The sequence below is a fragment of the Tenrec ecaudatus genome, chromosome 1 (genome assembly GCF_050624435.1).
Source record: "Tenrec ecaudatus isolate mTenEca1 chromosome 1, mTenEca1.hap1, whole genome shotgun sequence".
In the NCBI taxonomy this organism is placed as follows: Eukaryota; Metazoa; Chordata; class Mammalia; order Afrosoricida; family Tenrecidae; genus Tenrec; species Tenrec ecaudatus.
In genome coordinates this window covers 117,776,275-117,795,211 of record NC_134530.1, presented here as the reverse complement: position 1 = coordinate 117,795,211, position 18,937 = coordinate 117,776,275, and the positions used below count along the sequence as shown (strand labels likewise).

The following is an 18,937-nucleotide window of genomic DNA, read 5'->3' as shown; positions in this document are numbered from 1 at the left end:
GGCTAATGTAAGATTCTCATTTATCCTTTGGCATGGGCGAATGGGGGTGATTTTTATAAATATGCCTCTGTCTGGGCCTGCATGTTTACTGCTCCTGACAGGATAGGAAATGAAGGGAGTTATAATGGCAATTATTCCTCCTTGCAGATCATACTTGGTAAGATAAAATTAATGCTTGGTGCTCAATCAAAAATTTCAGAAAGTTACAAAACAAAGAGATCTTCTGAGAGGCTCCTTGAACTAACACATTTTGATCGCTTTATTGATAATTTATGCTCCTCCATTATATTTCCATATATATTTCTGACTAATGATTTGCCTAGTAATATCTGTGATTTACATTTGCTTAAATTCTCATTTGCAAAATTAAACACAGTACATTTTAGCTGCCTTTATAGTCTGAAGTCAAGTAAAGCTCGTGTCATAGAGTCTTTCTTACCTTTTCATATGATTCCTGCTTTACTTTACTGTAGGCATTAGCTTTCCACGTGGTGGGTATTAAAATCTTGATATTTCTGAAAAACACTCTCCTCTTGGTAGCATTGAATAAGTAAAAAGAAGCCTCGGTTATCATTTCCTATCACGAAACAAGAGAAAGGCTTATTTTAAAAGTGTAAGTCACTCATTCACGTTTGATTTTTTTGAACAAGTTGTAATAAAGACTAATTAAAATATTTTGAAAGAGCCTGTTTCTCTGAGAGAATAAGCCCAAATTCATCATCATCACCTTAATTTTGACTCTCCATGGATTTGCATAGGGTTTCTGAGACTGTAAACCTTTATGGGAGCAGACAGACTTTGGGAAAACTTGGGCGAAACACAAATAGATTTGAAAAGGCAATCGGAAGAAGTCTTAGGACACGAGTTGTGTGTCTGGGCTTGCCTACGTGATTTTCCCAGTTGGGTGAAAGGCTTTGACATTTTTACAGTACAAATCCTTTTCCTGTCATACCTGTGGGGCATGTTCAAGACACACCTTACGATGATCCTGATTTTACTGGAACAATACCAAAGGGAGCCATGATCCTCCCGACCGCCGTGAAGGGAAATTGTCAATTACTTTACACAACTTCCAGGTGATGGAGAGAAGAGACAGAGACAGAGACAGAGACAGAGACCGAGAGAGAGAGAGAGAGAGAGAGAGAGAGAGAATTTTGCTTTCTGACATTCTCTTTCTGGGGATTTTCATCCTCAGGATGGAATCTGACAATATGATTTTAGGAAGCACAATCATGCTTATTCCAGGAAAATGTCTGACCTTTGTGGCCAACAATGGGTTGTTATTCTTTTAAGTTACAACTGCAAAAACAGGCATGAAAGAATGCAAAATAGCTCAAATAATTAGCACCAAACGAGAAAAGAGGGCTAGGTCAACTTTCTGGGAATTAGGTCCATGAAATTAGGTCCCAAGTTTGCTTTCGGTGTTTTCTCTAAAAATGCAGTTCCTTCTACTGCTTGGCAACACACCAGGCCAGGTGCTAGGTTTTTTAAGAGAAGCCTGAAGGTCTATTCTAATGAGCTATTGCTACTGACTTATATATTTGCCACTCACCTTAATGTTTGGGACGATGTTCGGACTCTCCGAGACCTGGGGATTAATAGCAACCAGGAGTCCGTCGTATCCATTGTCTCGAAGCCGCACAGCAGCTCTCAGGAGCAGGAGTTCTGGATTCAGGGCAAAGAGGAGAATCAAAAGCCTCAGGCTGCAAACAGGACCCACGTCGTCCCTGTGGGTCATGTTTTAGCACAGGCTCAGGTTTGTCACTCTGCCCCGGCTAGGCACATTGTGCCAGCTTTTCAACAGGAAGCAGAGTTCTTCCTGAACTTGGAAGTCTTAAAATCTGTGATGAGGGAGATGCCTTCTTTACAAATTCTGGGGTGGATCTGTCTGGGACCTGCCTCTACGAGTCACTTTCTCTGTGCAAAGCTGCACTTAGCGATCCTATAGCTGCGCTTCCTCCTGAGACTTACTCATTTTCTAGTCTCTCCGTAGAAGGAAGAGGTCAACTAGGACAAAGGAGCTGGAAAGGGGAGGCCTGGCTGGTTGGTTTGGAATCCAGGGCATGTGTGTTGCTCAATCCAGTTTTAATAGACTCGCAGAAACCTATGGTTAGTACCTTTCCTCTTCTCATCCTCGCCCCTCCCTCCCTCCCTCCCTTCCTCAGCTGGTGCATTCCTTCAAATGCTCGTTTGTTAAGATTTCCTGTGGTTTATTTTGAAGAATTGAATATCCGCCCTACAGCTCTATCCCTAGGGTCCTTGGGCTGTATTCTGGACAAGCTCTCAGCTGGTGGTTGTGGGGACAATATCAGATATCCTACCTCCCCCCCCACCCCGCCCCGCCCACCCCCCAGGAGCACCGGATGTGCCAGGGATTGGCTGCCTCTGCAGGCCACAAGGGCTGTTCCCTCTGGCCTGGTGGCCTCTCCTCTTTGGACAGCTAGAGGCTTGGGTCCCTTTTATAGCAGCTCTCTCCTGAGGGCAGGCCTCAGTCTACCTCCTGCTTCCCCAGTACCTCTCATGGGCTCTTGTATTCAGCAGGTCTGGCATCTATTCAGGATCCTTGAGATCCACATCATGGTTTAGAGTTTACATATTTAACATTCAAATAGCAATTCAGTGATGCAGGTGTAATTTTTACTTCCATGTTTCAAATGAAGAACTAGATTCTCTGCAAGATTATAAATTTGACCAATGGGAGGGAAGAAGTGAGATTTTATTATGCCTGTTTGGGGGATGGCAAAACTAAGGCTCAGAAGATCTGAGTAATTTGATTCAGGTTGTGTAAATGCTATTACAGAACTAGAATGGTGCCATGTGTCTGAATGACTAGAAATACCATTGTTTTTTGGCAGAATTCATGAACATGAATTTTCAATGATCCTCATGGCTTCTTTCTCAGAATGTGACTATGGTAGTTTACATAATCTCATGTCCACTTGAGGGTAATTAGAGTGAAGGGGTGGAGTCTAGCCTGTCAATCAGGTCATGGCCTGATGAGGCCTCCTTGAGGGCATAGCCTTCTCATGAGGATTCTGGGAACTTTCTCTCTCTCTCTCTCTCTCTCGCTTCATCTTCCTGTTGACAAGTGTGTTAGTCCAGTTAGACGAGAGAAACAAATCCAGGGAGACTCATACGTGTATAAGAAAGAGCTTTATAAAAAGAGGAATTATACATTAAGAAAACGTCCCAGACCAGTCCAGATCAAGTCCATAGGTCTGATATTGGCCCATATACCCAATACTAATCTTTAAAGTCCTCTTAAGACTCATGAAACTCGTGCAATGATGCCAAATGCAAGAATATCACAGGCAGTTGGTGGGGCATTTTTGTGGATCCAGTGGCACTGTAGGCATCTCAGCGGTGGCGGGGGCATCCACATGGCTCTTTCAGCTCGGCCACTAGTGTAGCTTCATGTATCTTGTTAGCCGCAATGTCTCCCAGGGAGTCAGTGTGTGTTCTGCCTCCAACGAGCTATTTCTCTCCTTAGCGTCTCCAAATGAGGGATTCAAACTGTGACCTGATTGACAGGCTAAACTCCACCCCTTCAATCATAAGTCTCAAATTGACAATAGACGATGAAACAACCACAACAAGCCACAGGGAGAGCCTCTCTCTGTGCTTCACCCTCCTGTTGACAAGCCAGGTGGAGCCGCATTGAGGAGCGACACCCAGAGAGCTGGGCAGCCACGTGGAGACCTGAGCCACAAGACTTTTCACCCACCCACCTGTGATCTTCCTGGATTCTGCATCGTTGCATGCGCTGCGTGGGTCTGAAAAGGAATTTATAGACTAGTGTCGGACACATGGGCTAATATCGGACTTTTAGGCTTGATCTGGACTGGGCTGGGGTGTTTTCTTGATATACAACTGCTCTTCGATCTAAAGCTCTTTCTTACACATATATGAGTGTCTCTGGATTTGTCAGTCAGCCTAACAAAGTCACCCATAGTGAAAGCTATTGGAAAACTAAGCTAAAATTAAGAGGAAAGTTTTCTTGACAGAGTTAGGCATCCACAGCAAGCAAATCTTGAGATTTGGGGCCACTTCTACACGTTCCCTGTTTGGGGCACTTTCTCTGAAGGTTAGAGAAAGGACTGGAGAAGGAAGGGTTGGGCAGGTTGCTGCTCTCAAAGGGGATTTTACCAACAGTAAGTCTTTGTCATGCTCCCCTGGCCATCCTCAGGGTCAGTGAACTGTGCTTCCTCCTCCTGACCAGCTTGCAGGCTTCAGAACCAGGCCTGCAGCTCCTTGCCTTCACCCTGGGAAACAAAGGGTTTGAATCCGGTCAGTAGTTCCAGCATCTGCCGTGTCCTCACACACATGACGTCATTATTGCTCTCTCCTCTGTACAGATAAGCACACTGAAGCACAAAGAAGTTCAGCAAGATAGAGCGAGTAATAGTGTACATCACACTGGGTTATTGAAAGAATTCTATTATAGCTAAGATGTTAGCATGCCTGTAAGGGTGATTCTAAACAAGCGTGTTTGACAGGCCTCGGCAATCAGTGGAAGACTAAAGACAGGTTTGCTCAGTTAAGCACATGTCTTCGTCTCAGCAAAATGCCTTAAATAAAAAGGTCCAATCAAACCAGTAGCTTTGGAGGAGATCTACGGGGCCAGTGAAGCTCTGGTCAAGGCACAGAGGGCCGTTCAGATTACTACTGTTTTGGGGGGAATCCAAAGAGCCATCTGAATAGATTTTCTTTGAAGGACACAGGGTGAGCACAGCAGCTTATTAGGAATTAGTTATTTTTTTATATTGAAAACTACATTGGTGAGGAAAAGGCCAGGAAGGTTGTGTGTCAGATCCTCTCCCCCGCCCCCGTGCCTTGCGGTAACGCACCTGCTTATTTTAGAGGGCCGCAAAGGTTGTTCTGGAAGAATTTCCTTGAGGAGCCTTGCCCACCCACCCTACGTTTCTGATCTTGCCCCTCAGACTTCTTCTTGTGCCCCAAATGTAAAGAACATTTAAAGGAACATGGTTTGGGGATCCTCAGGGCTACCAACATGGTCACTTGGAGGTGGTGTGAGTTTCCGGTGTAGAATCCTTCCGGGAAGGATTAGAGAGATGGAGACATAGCCTTCAGAAGTCTACAGACCTAGATGAAGGATACGTTAAGAAATGATGGCTTCACATTTTGATATTTTTTCTTTCATAAAAGTATCTCTGATTTTGTGTAGTGAAATAAATGCCCCGCCAACAACAACAAAAAAATTCAAACTCATTGAAATAAATGTTAGCTAGCATTATTTTGAACTGTCATCAGTTGATTCACATACACTTCCCTACTTCCCTTCCTTTCTTATCCTTTCTCTCCTTCAATCTTTCTATGACTATTTATTAAGAACTCAGTGCAATGCGGTAGACACTTGCAACGTGATGAACAAAGTTTAATCTCTGCACCTTAACCACGGAGACAGGGCAAAAACCTGGGTGAGACAAGGGTGAGCACTGAGGAGCATTGAGTCCAGGCTCTGGGCCACTCAGGTGTCCCAAAGAACACGGCACCCAAACGAAGACCAAGAGGAGGTGCAGGAGTTGGTGACGAGAAGGGGGTGAGGGTGATGTGGAGGAGGGTGATTAATAGACGGTCACACGGGAAGAAAAGGCCCTTGGGTGGTCCAGGGTGCTACCATCGGACTGCCACTCATGGCAGCAGTCGGGACCCAACGGCCACTCCACGGGCGAAGGATGAGGCTACCGTGCTCTGTTGGTGTCGAGATACAGAGCCGCTCAAAATCAAAGCAGTGCTGCTCTGTTCTGTGGGATCACTGAGTTGGAATCAAGCTGGTAGCGCTGGGTTTTTTGTTTTTGAGGGTATGGAAGACGGCATGGGGATAACGCTTACGAGTATCTCTGTTGAGTGAGGTTGGGGGGATTTTTCCCTTGCTGGTCCCTCAGGCAGGAACCCCCTTTTTCTTTTCTAGCCTGCTTTGTCCTCAGTCCCCAGCTCGGTTCTGATCTTTCTAATTAGGTCCAATCCCATATATTTTAGGAATAGCGTGGCGCTGCTCTGTAGGTTTCCCAGGCTGTAATCTTCATGGAAGCAGACTGCCACGTGTTTCTCCCACAGAGCCGCTGGGGAGTTAGAGCATTGGGGCTAGCAGCCCCCCTGCACCACCAGGCCGCCTGCCTTTACTCGGTCAAGTCCTTTCCTCTCATTCTTTCAGAGCCTCCGACACCTTTCCTTTGAGACATGATCATCATTACATCACATTCTGTGTGGGTGTCTAAATTCCATGGAAGGAATTTGTTTCCATTCGCTACGGTGTAGCAGCCACCCCAGGAAATTCTAAGCAAATAGCTGTTGCATGAATAAATGACCCAAATGAGAAGTAAGTAGAACCCAGGTCAAAAAGGAGCTCTGTATTATCGTGTGAAAACGTTCTTTCTGCACGTGTCCCCTAGGAGGTATATCTCTTCGGTTATAGAACATTTTCCACTCACTCCCTGGTTGACAGACAACCTGGGGCATTGTGCTTTCCTGGGACAAGTAGGACAACGAGATGCCACTGGCTGCCAGCGTCTCATCCTCCGGCTCAGAAGTCAGCTTAACTGTCTTGTCTTCTGCAGCCCATTTGCAGCAGTGGGCTTCCCCCAGGTGCTCAGCCTGGGCAGTGGGCTTCCCCCAGATGCTCACAGCGTGTGTGCGGGAGGAAGGCCAGAGGTGGGGCAGCTCCAAGGACTCTGCCTGTCCCTTTGGCTCAGGGAGAACAACACACTGCATTTTCACCTTCCCTTGGCAGCTTATTTTCTTTTTTCAATTTTATTTAAAAAAAACATTTTATTAGGGACTCATACAACTCTTATCACAACCTGTACATACATCAATTGTATAACGCACATCTGTGCATTCTTTGCCCTCATCATTTTCAAAGCATTTGCTCTCCACTTAAGCCCTTTGCATCAAGTCCTCTTTTCCCTTCCCTCCCCTCTCCCCCCACTCTCATGAGCCCTTGATAATTTATAAATTATTATTTTGTCATATCTTGCCCTATCTGGCTCTCCCTTCACCCCCTTTTCTTTTGTCTGTCCCCCAGGGAGGAGGTCACATGTAGATCCTTGTAATCGGTTCCCTCTTTCCAACCCACTCACCCTCTACTCTCCCCATATCACCTCTCACACCCCTGCTCCTGAAGGGGGTCATCCGGGCAGATTATTTTCTTATGCCAGTATCTTGCAGCTCTAAGAGGGGGAAATCATTACTCTCAACAAAGTAGCACATTCTAAAGTTAAGTATATGAACCACATTGTAAGAAAGGGCAGCTTTTGGCCAACGATCGGGGCTGTTGGTTGGTAGTGTGTACAAAGAGTGCAATTGAGGACCGACATCTGGCTCTTTCCCTCTTATTTATATCAATGGTTGCAGCAGCTCCCTTAGGATTTGGGGGTGGACAATGTTGGCTACAGCATGCCCATGGATTTATACAGAACAGCCATGAATACACCATGTGGTCTAACTTCAACTGGGCTAACATCTGAACAAGCTCACCCAGGCTGGGGATTCAGGCATGCCGTCTATTCCTGCCAATCTGCTTGTTGGCTCTTTTGTTCTGTAACCCGGTCCCCAGGTCTGGTCACTTACTGGACTCCACCGGCATCATCTGTTCCTTCAGAAACTCCCAGGTGCTGATTCATTCATGGTTCAGGAATCACATCCCCTTTATAAAACCTTCCCCACCACTTCTCTGCTGACCGACCTCCCCTTCAGAACCCTCTCTGCGGTCCACAGGTCCAGCTCTGCCTCCAGAGTACCCAGGCCAGTAGAAGATCTGACTGCTTTTCCATTTGACCAAAGGGACACGAGGAAGGGCTCAGTTTTAATTCACTGTGGCCCCAGGACCTAGCAAACCCTTTGATGCTACACTAGACGAAATGAAGGAGCTTGGGGGAAATGACCTGACCAAATGAATTCCTTAAAAAAGCTATTCCTGGGCAGAGGGCATGCTTGTGATAAAATGTGGCTGTTGTTAACAAAAAGAGCAATTTATTCTTTCATTCAAAACATATTCACTGACGATGTTCTTGGATTTTATGGTATCTAAGAAATAAAATATGTCTGAAGTGGAAAAAAGGGATTACGATTTTCAAGTGCTTATTTCAATGTTGTAATAATTCTAGGAATCTGCACTCCTTTGATCTGCTTTCAAGAAGAGACAAGTTATTCCATTTCGGTAACTGAAGACTCTAAAGCGCATCTTTGTTCCCGAGTGGCACTGTGCTCAGTCTGGCTCCACCAGGCCTCTCTGCCAAGTTCTTGTCAGGGAGCCTGCTGGTGTAGACTTACGGGGAATGTGAACAGATCATCCAGGCCGTGTTGGAGAAGTCGGGGCATTTGACATCGTGAAGAGTCAGAGATTGCTTGGACTATTTCCTCTCAGGTTTTGTTGCAGCTCGTTAGCAATCCCATTTCGGAGGGACTTCGTGCAATTAGGCCACTGTTTACAGGCCACTGTAGTTTATATAGTGCTTATGAAATACATCAAAGTAAGGAGTGAAGGGAATTATCAACATGATGAGCTCGAACAAAACATGGGATTTTCCAAGAGTCTAGATGATACATTTCACAACATTTCTCATTTGACTCAAATGTGTTGGAAATTTCCTAAGCAAAGGAGCTTCACCCAAGGTCCAGCTGAGATCTGGGACGCCATTATGTCTGTGGAGTTACCACCATGCCTCAGGTCTGCCTCACAGCATGATAATCGAGGACAAAAGGGGAACTTTAATACAGAGCTGAGCATATCAGCATAAAACAAGGGACTCTCCGGGTTAATTGCTGGAGGGGGTCTGGTGGCTAGAAGATTCCAAAATTGGAAAAAGCAGGGAACCGTTTCACACTGCAGAATAGACAGTGGGTTGGGTTTTAGGAAGGGCCTCTTGCGGGTAAAGACTTATGGGCATCACACATTATTGGAAACAATTCTTTGTGTTTCTATGGTGTTTTTCAATTTTCAAGGCACTCTTTTGAGTTACCTTTGAATTACAGGACACTGAGAAATCTCCCAGAGAAGTTGTTGTTCAGAACAGTAAATGCAGTTATATTGTTTCAGGATCACTTAATAAAGCTTTGCTTAGATACAAGGCTAATTCTAGACTTATGGTTTCTTTAAAATTCATTTGTGCCTAACAGCATACTGTGCAAAGGGGGAGTAGGGTTTCGAGCCAGGGCTGCATGTATGGAAGGTAGTGGCTGTGACGCTGATTAAATTGCTTTAATGGGCACATTTACCTCCCTTACCTCGGAATAATCTCTATTGGCTGGTCACAGACACTGGGATGCTTAAGAGAAACAGCTCAATCCCTCCCCCCTCACCCCCAAGTGACACCCAGTACAAGTGCCCTACTGTATCAGCCATCCTTCAGGGATCCCTCAGGTTAGAGCTCCCTCTTGTGTTCTTGGGGCGCGGTATATGGAGCTGTGTTTCTTTAGACACAATCTGCACAGTTTGTATCTGAATGAAACTAAACAAAATCATTACCGTAGTGTTGATTTGGACTCATAGCGACTCTACAGGGCAGAGTAGAGATGCTCCTTTGGGATACCCAGTCTAACAATCTTTACAGGAATAGAAAGGCTTAGCTTTCTCCCAAGAAGCTGCTGGTGGGTTTTAACTTGTGGCCTAGGGATTAGCAGTTCAATGCTTATCCAGAAGCGCCACCAAGATGTCAACCCCTCCTCCCAGCCTGCAAACAAATGCCGTTTAGCAGAGCTTCGCAAGTATTAATGTCCCTGAGAATCCAATGTGAGCCCAAGATTCTGTGTTTCTAACACACTCCTGGGCGGCACAAAAGACCTGCGAGGGGAATTGTAGTATTTTCAGTATCAGAAGAACTTTGGTGGGTTTGTCCTGGGTTTTACTTCATTACAGAAATCCCACCAGAAAAAAAGCAGTCTATGAAACCTTCAAAAAATTTTAGCTTTATGTGGGACTGGCCAGGATTTTTTGTTTAACATAGATCTATAGGTTTTAGATTCTTGAAATTCACAGCCACCTTGCCTCAAATTTCAATTCCTCTCTAGGTCTTGGTCGGTCACTATGTGAAAGGTGATAAGATGGTTTTAATGGGCTCCTTGACCGTACTCACCTTTTCTGCGTCCTCTGTGCACTCCAGCACGGAGCCCCCACCTCAGTCCTAAAGCAGTGCCTCATTCTACGAATGGATTCTTCCCGAAACTCTCACCTCTTCCTCTTTGTATTTTTCATTCCTTCCTTCACTAGTTCACTCACTTATTCTTTCAAAAAGAAAGGGTTATTTCTAACGCCTCAGAAGACGTGTTAAGAACATGAAACTGAGCTCCTCTTAGATGCCAGACACTGCTCTTATTGCTAGGATACAACAGTGAACCAAACGAAGTCAGTCCCCTAAGGTCCTGGCGGAGTTCATTTTCTCCAAAGGGCAGAGACAACCAAAAACAATGTAGCATACTGCAAAAAGGATTATGGAGAATACCAATTCAGCTAAGGGGGAGAGGCAACAAGGAGGCAGACTTTGGGATGTGCTATTTCATATCAGGTGGCCAAGGAAGGTTTCAATCATCAGATTATCAAGTGGAAGAGAATTATTCAAAGACCTGAGGGGAAATCCATCCAGTCAGAAAGCACAGCAGGTGGGAAGACCTTGTTTGCGCCCCCAGTGGCTTCAGCAAAGGAGGGAAGCTCGAGAGAGGAGGCACCGGCTTGGCAGAACCTATGGCATGGAAGTAGAGTTTGGTACACACACCAGACAGGGCAATGCTGGAGTTTCTATGTGATTGGTGGATTCAGGATAATGGACACGTGTCAGTGTGTACGTGTGTGTGTGTGTGTGTGTGTGTGTGTGTGTGTGTGAATAAGCATCACTCTGGCTGAGGTGTTGAGAAGAGGTTGGAGGTCAAAGGTGGGAGCAGTGTGGGAAACAAAGATTTCTCCCAAGTTGTCTTCCCCAAATATATGGTAGACTTAGGACAGACACTTCTTGCAGATAATGGTAAATTATCAAGTTACCTCCCTGAAGGCAGTCAGTTGCCAGACTACTGTCTGGTCTCACCGCAAGTAGGCCTCGCTCCCTGCTGTTAAGTGCAATGGACCACTTCTTCCTAAAGGTTTGTGGACATTAGTCTGGTCCCTGATATGAGGTTTACATCCTACTGACAATGGTTTCTATAGTGAGCCAGAGAACAGGTCAAATAGGCTCAGTGACATCCAAAGCTAGGCCGCTATCCTGAATCTAGGATCCACCCATCTTGTCACTCACATACCCCCAATCCCTCCCCTAGATCGCCCCCTCCCATTACTGTATCACCTATAGCACAACCCTTTCCTGTGACAATTGCCCTCACCTGGAGTTAAGGGGCTTGCACGTCCCCAGAGAATATAAAAGCCTTGGTTAGCAATAAATCTTTCTTTCCATGTGAACCACCAAGTGAGGCTGAGGTGCGCATGCTGCTGTGAAATGTGTCTGACTCCATTATTTCAATCTCTCTTCTATCTCTCATGCAATGACTTTTCTATGATCTTTACTTATTATCGCTGGACAATTGCACCTACCGGACTCATGATGATGTGTTAGGAGTTGGTACCCTGACAGGGCAGGAACTAGCTAAGGCATTATTTCTGTAAGTGCATGTAGGACTCAAACCAAGTTTTGGTGGTCTTCTTTTAGCTTCTTCAAGTTTTTGGAATTTGTTTTCTCCATTAAATGTTTTTGCTGTGAAAGTAAAATAAAAGCCCGCTGACTTATAAACTCATTCAGGGAAGAATCAAGTCCTACCTCTTCACTTTCCCAAAAGTACCCAGCTCACAGAAGAGATAAAATAGGGAGCTATAAAATAAATACAACCTGAGATTATGAGCCATTTATAGTCAAGCAGCATAAATCTATTGAGTCAAACCCTGTGGTCCTGGTCCTCAATCTACAAGTGCTCCATACATACTTGTTGTGTGCCATTGAGGCGATTCCTATACTGTGACCCCATGGGACAAAGGGGAACTATCCCATAAACTTTCCTAGGCTGCAATCCATACAATAGCAGATCTCAGCTCTCTCTTCCTGCAGAAAAGCCGGTGGGTTTGAACCACCAACCTTTCAGTCAGCAGCCTGGTTGCTGACGATTGTGCAACCAGGGTTTCTTCCATCAAGGGTAGATATTATTACCACAACTGGGCAGTTTTTCTGCGGTTTGCTTGTTTGCGTGTTGCCATGGCTGCGGAAGCGATGCCACTGGTATTTCAAATATCAGCAGGGTCACACCAGGTGAGCAGATTTGAACAGCACAACACTTACTTGTGCTCATGTCAGACCTGTGCACGGATCAAGCGACAGTCGTGAGAACAGAACAAGGGGATGCTGTGTGACTGAAAATCAGGAAAGGCGTGTGTCCCAGTGGCAACCTCTCACCATATTGATTCAATCTGTGTGCTGAGCAAACAATGCGAGAAACTGGACTAACTGAAGAACAACACATCATCAGGGTTGGAGGAAGGTTTATTAACAGACTTTGGTATGCAGACAGATTACACAGCCTTGCTTGCTGGAAGTGAGGAGGACTTGAGGCACTTGCTGACGAACAGGGTTGCAGCCTTCAGTACGGACTGTGTTCCAATGTAAAGGCGGCCCAACTCCTCACAACGGGCCTAATTAGTAACATCGTGATAACGGGAGAGAAGATTGAAGCTTGTTTTTGCTTGAATTAAAAATCAACGTTCCTGGGAGCCGCCGCCAAGAGACCCATTCCCTTGGATAAATTTGCTCTATCAGATTGCTTTGAAATGAATAGTAAGGATTACCGCACCCCTGACTAAAGCAATGGCACCTAACAACATGGATACTACCAAGGAGTCTTACTGATGTACTGGGTTATGTGCCCGGCAGCTAACTGCAGTTCTAACCCACAAACTCCATGGGACAAAGATGAGGTTTTCTGCGCCCATCAAGATTTATAGCCTTAAAAATCTTAGGGATTTCTATTCTGCCTGTAGACTCACTGTGAGTTGGAATGAACTTGGCTACAGTGGCTGGTTTCGTAGAGTTGTAATACAAATAACTTATGGTTCTGTGGTTAAAGTGGCTGACCACGGACTGCAAGGATGGTGGTTCAAACCACTGGCCACTCTTCAGGAGAAAGATGTGGCGCTCAGCTTCCTTAAAGACAACCCCGTCAGACACCTCCTGGGTGATTCTATTCTGCTCGATAGCGTTGCTGGGAATCTGAATTGTTCTCAATGGCGGTGAGCTTTGTTATTGTTGCTAGAGTTGTTACGTGTGCAATTTTCTGTTGATGTCCACTGGGATCTTCTTGCTCCTCAGAGATCTTGGTTTAACTGGCTTCGATCCATTTTGTAGCCCGTGGAAGATCAAGTCAGTGTTCGTCCATCGGAAATATGCTATCTCAAAGCTCATTTCCGAGCTCCTCATGCTTTGCTTCTGCGCTTCGCTACATTTCCAGAGACACCAAGCGCTGTGAGTTTTCCAGAGAAATACACGTGCTTTGTGTTCACGAGCAATACAAACTTCCTCGGAAGGTTCGCAGGGAAGGTCCTATTTACATCACAGGAATAAAACAGAAAGAAACACTTGGGTCCCTGAGGTCATCAGCATGCTTGAAACGATGTCCCACAAAGGTGGGTTTCTCTTGGGGACCCAATTTGCTTCATTCTCTATCTTGAGGGATTCTCATTCTTCCTCCTTTCTCTCAAATTTCTTTCAAGAACAAAAAAGAAGTTGAACAACCACACCAAGCAGGAAAGCCCCTGGCTGGCCTTCTGCCGTCATTTTCTTCTCCTCTGAAATCAAGGTAAAGGAAGTCACTCTTCCACCACCCGTTTCCTTGGAACGCATCCTTTCTATTCTCTAAAGCAACATTTCCTCGAACCCGCTGGGCACAGTTAAAGCCCACAAGTCTTCCCATGTTGCCCTGGCACAGCACCTTGGTGCCAGTCTTCTTGACTCACCTGCTGCGATTCTTTGTCCCAAGGTTTTTGGCTACGGCTCACTTTAACATTTCTGCGGAAGGCCCCGGCTTCAACGGAGGTGATCATGGAAACCCTGCTTCTTTCTTTGCACAATTTACTTAGCAAGTCTGTCTCCCATGTGAATGCTCTTCTCTGCCCCTTCCTATTCTCCTCCAAAGCGCGTAGGGATAAACGTATTTTGGTTAGCATGCCTCATTACCATGTAGTTGTTCTATTTTAGCATGATTGTGTGTGTGTGTGTTTCATAGATATCAGAGCTTATTCGTGGTTACTAGAGTCAGTATGGCGAAAGTGGTGGGTGGAGGGTAGGGTTGATGGAAAAATGACACGGGTCATGGAGTAGTACCCTTGCAAACAGATTCCTGTAATTGCTGTCCATACGGCTTAACCCTGTAAATCACTGAACAGGGGGCTTCAAAAAGTTTGTGGGAAACTTCCATTAAAAAAAAATGTACTTGAACTCATTACTGGGGCTACTTCTTGCTGTTGATCGGTTTGCTGGCCTGCTCGTCCACCTTTGTGAAACCTTGCAGGGCAGAGAGGAACTTGGCAAGGTGGGCGAGGGTGGACTCCGCTTTGTTCTCACTGTCTCCAGGTTGTAGTCAGCTGCTTGGTCATCTCAGGAGAGCTTAAGTCAGGTTGGCCCTTGCCGGATGATTTGCTTGAACAACGCTGTGGCATCCTTCAGCCCCTGGACCTGGGCCATGGCTTCATTAAAGCTGGATCTGTTTCTTCGAGCAGAAGAGGTGCAAGGAGTCTCAGGGAGAAGGTACCACGAGGCGTGCCGACTGCACAGTGCTCAGGCTGAGGCGCTTCTCTTAAAGTAGCATGCTATTTTTGAGTAGGGAATCTATGTATCACATACAGATTGAAAGCAATGAGCCATATAGCAAGGAAAAGGAAAATTTAATCAATTCCTTAATCTAATGCTATAATTTGGTACCAAAAATATTTTAAAAATCACAATGTAAAATATATTTTTCCAAGATTAAGTATTGATGTTGTAAAATATTGAGAATATTTAACATCAATAACTGAAATTTTTTGAAGAGATACACCTTAGGAAGCATTTCATCCTTTTCAGACAAGAATGAAAAATTGAATATCTTAGTGCCATAACTTACCCTCAGGCTCTCACACACGTGTTACCTTCCCTTGAGTAGGTGGTCATAATATATACATTCAAGCATTGGGTCACACATTGTAGGTTAAACAAACCAAATTATTTTCTATCACTTTTCTTTTTCTTTCAATCACATTGTTATTGGCATTATTATGCACATATACCCATATTATACACATGCACATTTTTATTACCTGATAAACCTTGCTTTACCATAATGACATAGAAGCAATGGCTAAATGGTTAAATTTTTTTAGAATGTGGAGTTATACTCTGTGGGCTGAAATTCTAACTCTGTCTCTTACTATGTTGGTCTCCAGCCATTTATATTTCCATTCCTCCATTTCTGTATCTGTAAAATTGGTGTGAAAATTTTAAAAAGTGTAGTGATTGAAACCATGTCTAAGAGTAAAAGCTTACTATTAATCTTTATCATTTATGCCCTTTCTTTGGTGTGCGTGGCATCGATTAAGACGCTGTGACAGACATTGTTAGTTGGCTAACCAGCAGCCATTTTCCTTCCTTCTTTCTTGTGAGCAGAACCTGTCTTCTGTTACAGAGGCCCCCAATGACCAATAATCACTTTTTTCAAGATTCCCTTATGTTGTGGCATGAGGATGTGGCCCGACCTTCGCTGGTGATGTCTCAGAAACAGTCTACTAGCAGAGAGGAGCTAGCGGAGAGGGGATTTTTCTCCCTAAAGGATGCTTAAGAAAACCCACCCTTTCTTCTTCTAATGTTGGCAAAAGATGAGAGACCTCTTCAACTGTTGGCTGAAAGTTAAGAAGGGCAGCTGGTAAGCAAAGGGAGTCAAGCTGGAACGCAGGACACGCTCGGAGCCCTGATGAGACAGGTTGGGGACTGCCGAGCCCACCCAGGGCTGGTAACTCTTTCCGGGTGAAGCAATGAAAGCTCCTATTGTGCAAGCAATCTTTAGAGGGGTATCCTTTACTGCGAGCCCCAAACATTAACCCATAGAGGCTCCCCAGAACACAGCATTGGCATTTTTAGAAAGCGTCGATGTTTGGAAAGATGAACACAAACTGGCTTAATACATGATATTTTGATAAATTAGTATTTTTTCCAGCCCCTAGAAAAACCTGATAAATTATTTGCTAAATTATTTGTTCTTCCACAGAATAGGATCTCATTTGGATTCTATTGTGAGGGGGTGTGGGAAGACCTACTGAAAAATGTTTGTTTTTTTTAAGCCAATTCTTTAGCTTTCTTAAACTTTTCTTATATCATAATCATGCTAATTTCAACTTTGTAACCTTGCATTTTTAAACTCATGCCTCTAAAGGACCATATTTATTTTCCCATAAATAGTTGTTTTCATAATTTGGCACCTAAAGCAAACTCAAACTCATTGCCAGGAAGTTGGTGCCTAACTACTTTATAGGACAGGGTAGCATAGTTCCCTGGGGTTTCCAAGGCAGTAAATCTTTATGGAAGAAGACTGCCCCATCTTTCTCCCACAGAGCAGCTGGTGGGACTGAACCACTGACCTGTCCATTAACAGATGAGTGATTTACTGCATCACCATGATGGTTCCTACTTGGCATCTAAAGCCACTCAGACTAAATCTACTGCCATGCAGGTATTCTGACCCCTACCACCTCTGTCTGGCAGAGCAGAAGTCTTCCATAGGGTTCCTGAGACTGTGAATGTCTCAGGGAGCAGACCAGCTTCCTCTTACAGACTCAATGGTGAGTCTGAACCTCCACCGTGCTGGTGGGCTGCCCAATGCTTAACCTACTCTGCCACCAGGACTCCTTCTATGGCACCTACCAGTCCATATTTTTCTAAGATTTCTTTAAAAAATTTAACTGTCAAATTAATTTCTGGTAATATTAGTGTGTTTCCAAACAATACCAGAAGAATAAAGTAGCATTCCTATGCCAGCAGTCTTATGTTACTCATTTTGCATTTTTGTTAATGTCTTTAATACTAGAGAACCCAAACAAATGTCATACCTGGGCACTGCTTTCCCTGGGCCTGCCAAAGAAATGCTAATGCCCGAAAATAGAATATTGATTTTGCAGCATGAGAATAGCACTATTATTTTCTGAGTGAAATTAAAATAGAAGTCTGGGTGGACAAGTATTGCCTTGAGTGAAAGGGAGGACGGAGGCCCATGAGAGGGTGAAGAGAAACCAGAGGGAGTGGATAAAACATGGGCCAGGCGCTGATGAGTGTTTGCATGGTTGGATCCAGAATTGATGGTCTGAAATGGGACCATCACTCACCTAATTTACACACAAAAAATAAACTTCTGCTTTTAAATTTTACTACGTAATGCATAGAATATTCCATGTGTGAGCTACTTTCCTTGAATATACACATTGATCAAATGCTATTACTTGGGGGCACATTTTATAAGTTCATTTAATTTGTTAAATATTCTTAACATTTGCAGGTTATGATAATTATTAGAATAATTTGTCATTATAGTGAAAAATAGTCACTTTCCTTTTCCTGAAAGCTCCAACTTCCATGGAAAATACCCAGTGAAAGAAATTATCATGCCTGATTTCATATCTTGTACTTCACACTTATAAACAATCATTGCTTATTGATACTTAGCACTTATAGACGACTTAATATTATTCAACTACTTATAGATGACTCAGTATCCTTCAACTACTAATAAGACCGCCACCAACCTTTTCTGAAAGGTGTGTTGTCAGGGTTGTACCCTTTCACCATATTTATTAAAGAACTCGGCATCAGGATTGGAGGAAGGGTTATTAACAACCTGTGATACACAGATGATATACAGCCTTGCTTACTGAAAGCAAAGGGGCATGAAGCACTTGTTGATAAAGATAATAAAAAATCAAAAAGATCCAAATCCTTACAACTGCATGAGTGGACAACATCATGATGAATATTGAAAAGTTTGGAGTTGTCAAAGATTTCATTTGACTGGATCCACAATCAGCGATCATGGAAGAAGTAGTCAAGAGATCAAACAGCATATTGCATTGGGCAAATATGCTGCACAAATCTCTCTAAGGGGTTAAAGAGGAACATGCCACGTTGAAGACTGAGATGCATCTAGGCCAAGCCACACGAGCCCTGGTGATGCTGTAGCAGGCTTTGGGCTGCCGATCACGCGAGGTTAGCAGTCTGGAGACACTGCTGCTCCGAGGGAGAGGGGGGAGATGATGAGGTGGCACAGCCTAGATGACAGTGAGTGTGGCAGGATGGCAGGGTACATATATTTTCAACCCACACATGGCATTTTCAGTACTTTCATCTGTGTGTGAAAATTGGGTGACGAAAAAGGAAGGCTGAGGTAGAGTAGATACACTTGAATTATAACATCAGGGAAGAATATTGACATTAGGGAAGAACACAGGACTGCCTGAGGGACAAACACATGTCTGGGGCGAAGTCAGAATGTTCCTTAGAAGTGAGAACGGAGAAAATATGTCTCATGTACCTTGCACATATTCTCAAGAGAGACCGGTCCTTGGGAAAGGACATCACTGGGTGAACAGCAGGTCTGTGGAACAGAGGCAGATTGCCAATGAGATGCTTTGACATGGTGTCTGCAACCACGGGCTCAAAACAAAATGATTGTAAGGATGGACCTGGTAGTGTCCTTCTGTTGTGTATAGGGTCATTATGAGTTGGAATTCACTAGATGGTAGCTAAAAACAACAAATATGACTTCAATCATCATCATAATCCTATCAAATTAGAAGAATTAGATATATATATATTTAAAATCATTTTATTAGGGGCTCATACTACTCTTATCACAATCCATACATACATCAATTGCATAAAGCACATCTGTACATTGATTGCCCTCATCATTCTCAAAACATTTGCCCCTAAGCCCC

At 44.3% G+C, this 18,937-nt stretch overlaps 1 protein-coding gene across 1 annotated transcript in view; it reads right to left on the bottom strand.

The window, feature by feature from the left end:
- CLCA2 (chloride channel accessory 2) overlaps nt 1-1,860 on the bottom strand; it is a 40,163-nt gene extending 38,303 nt beyond the window's left edge. The window contains exons 1-2 of the mRNA XM_075540197.1: nt 1,553-1,860; nt 440-577 (exon numbers count right to left, since the gene is read on the bottom strand). Of these exons, the coding sequence (XP_075396312.1) occupies nt 440-577; nt 1,553-1,738 (324 nt within the window). The 5' untranslated portion in view covers nt 1,739-1,860. The remainder of the gene's footprint in view (nt 1-439; nt 578-1,552) is intronic.
- Nucleotides 1,861-18,937: the final 17,077 nt, after the last annotated feature.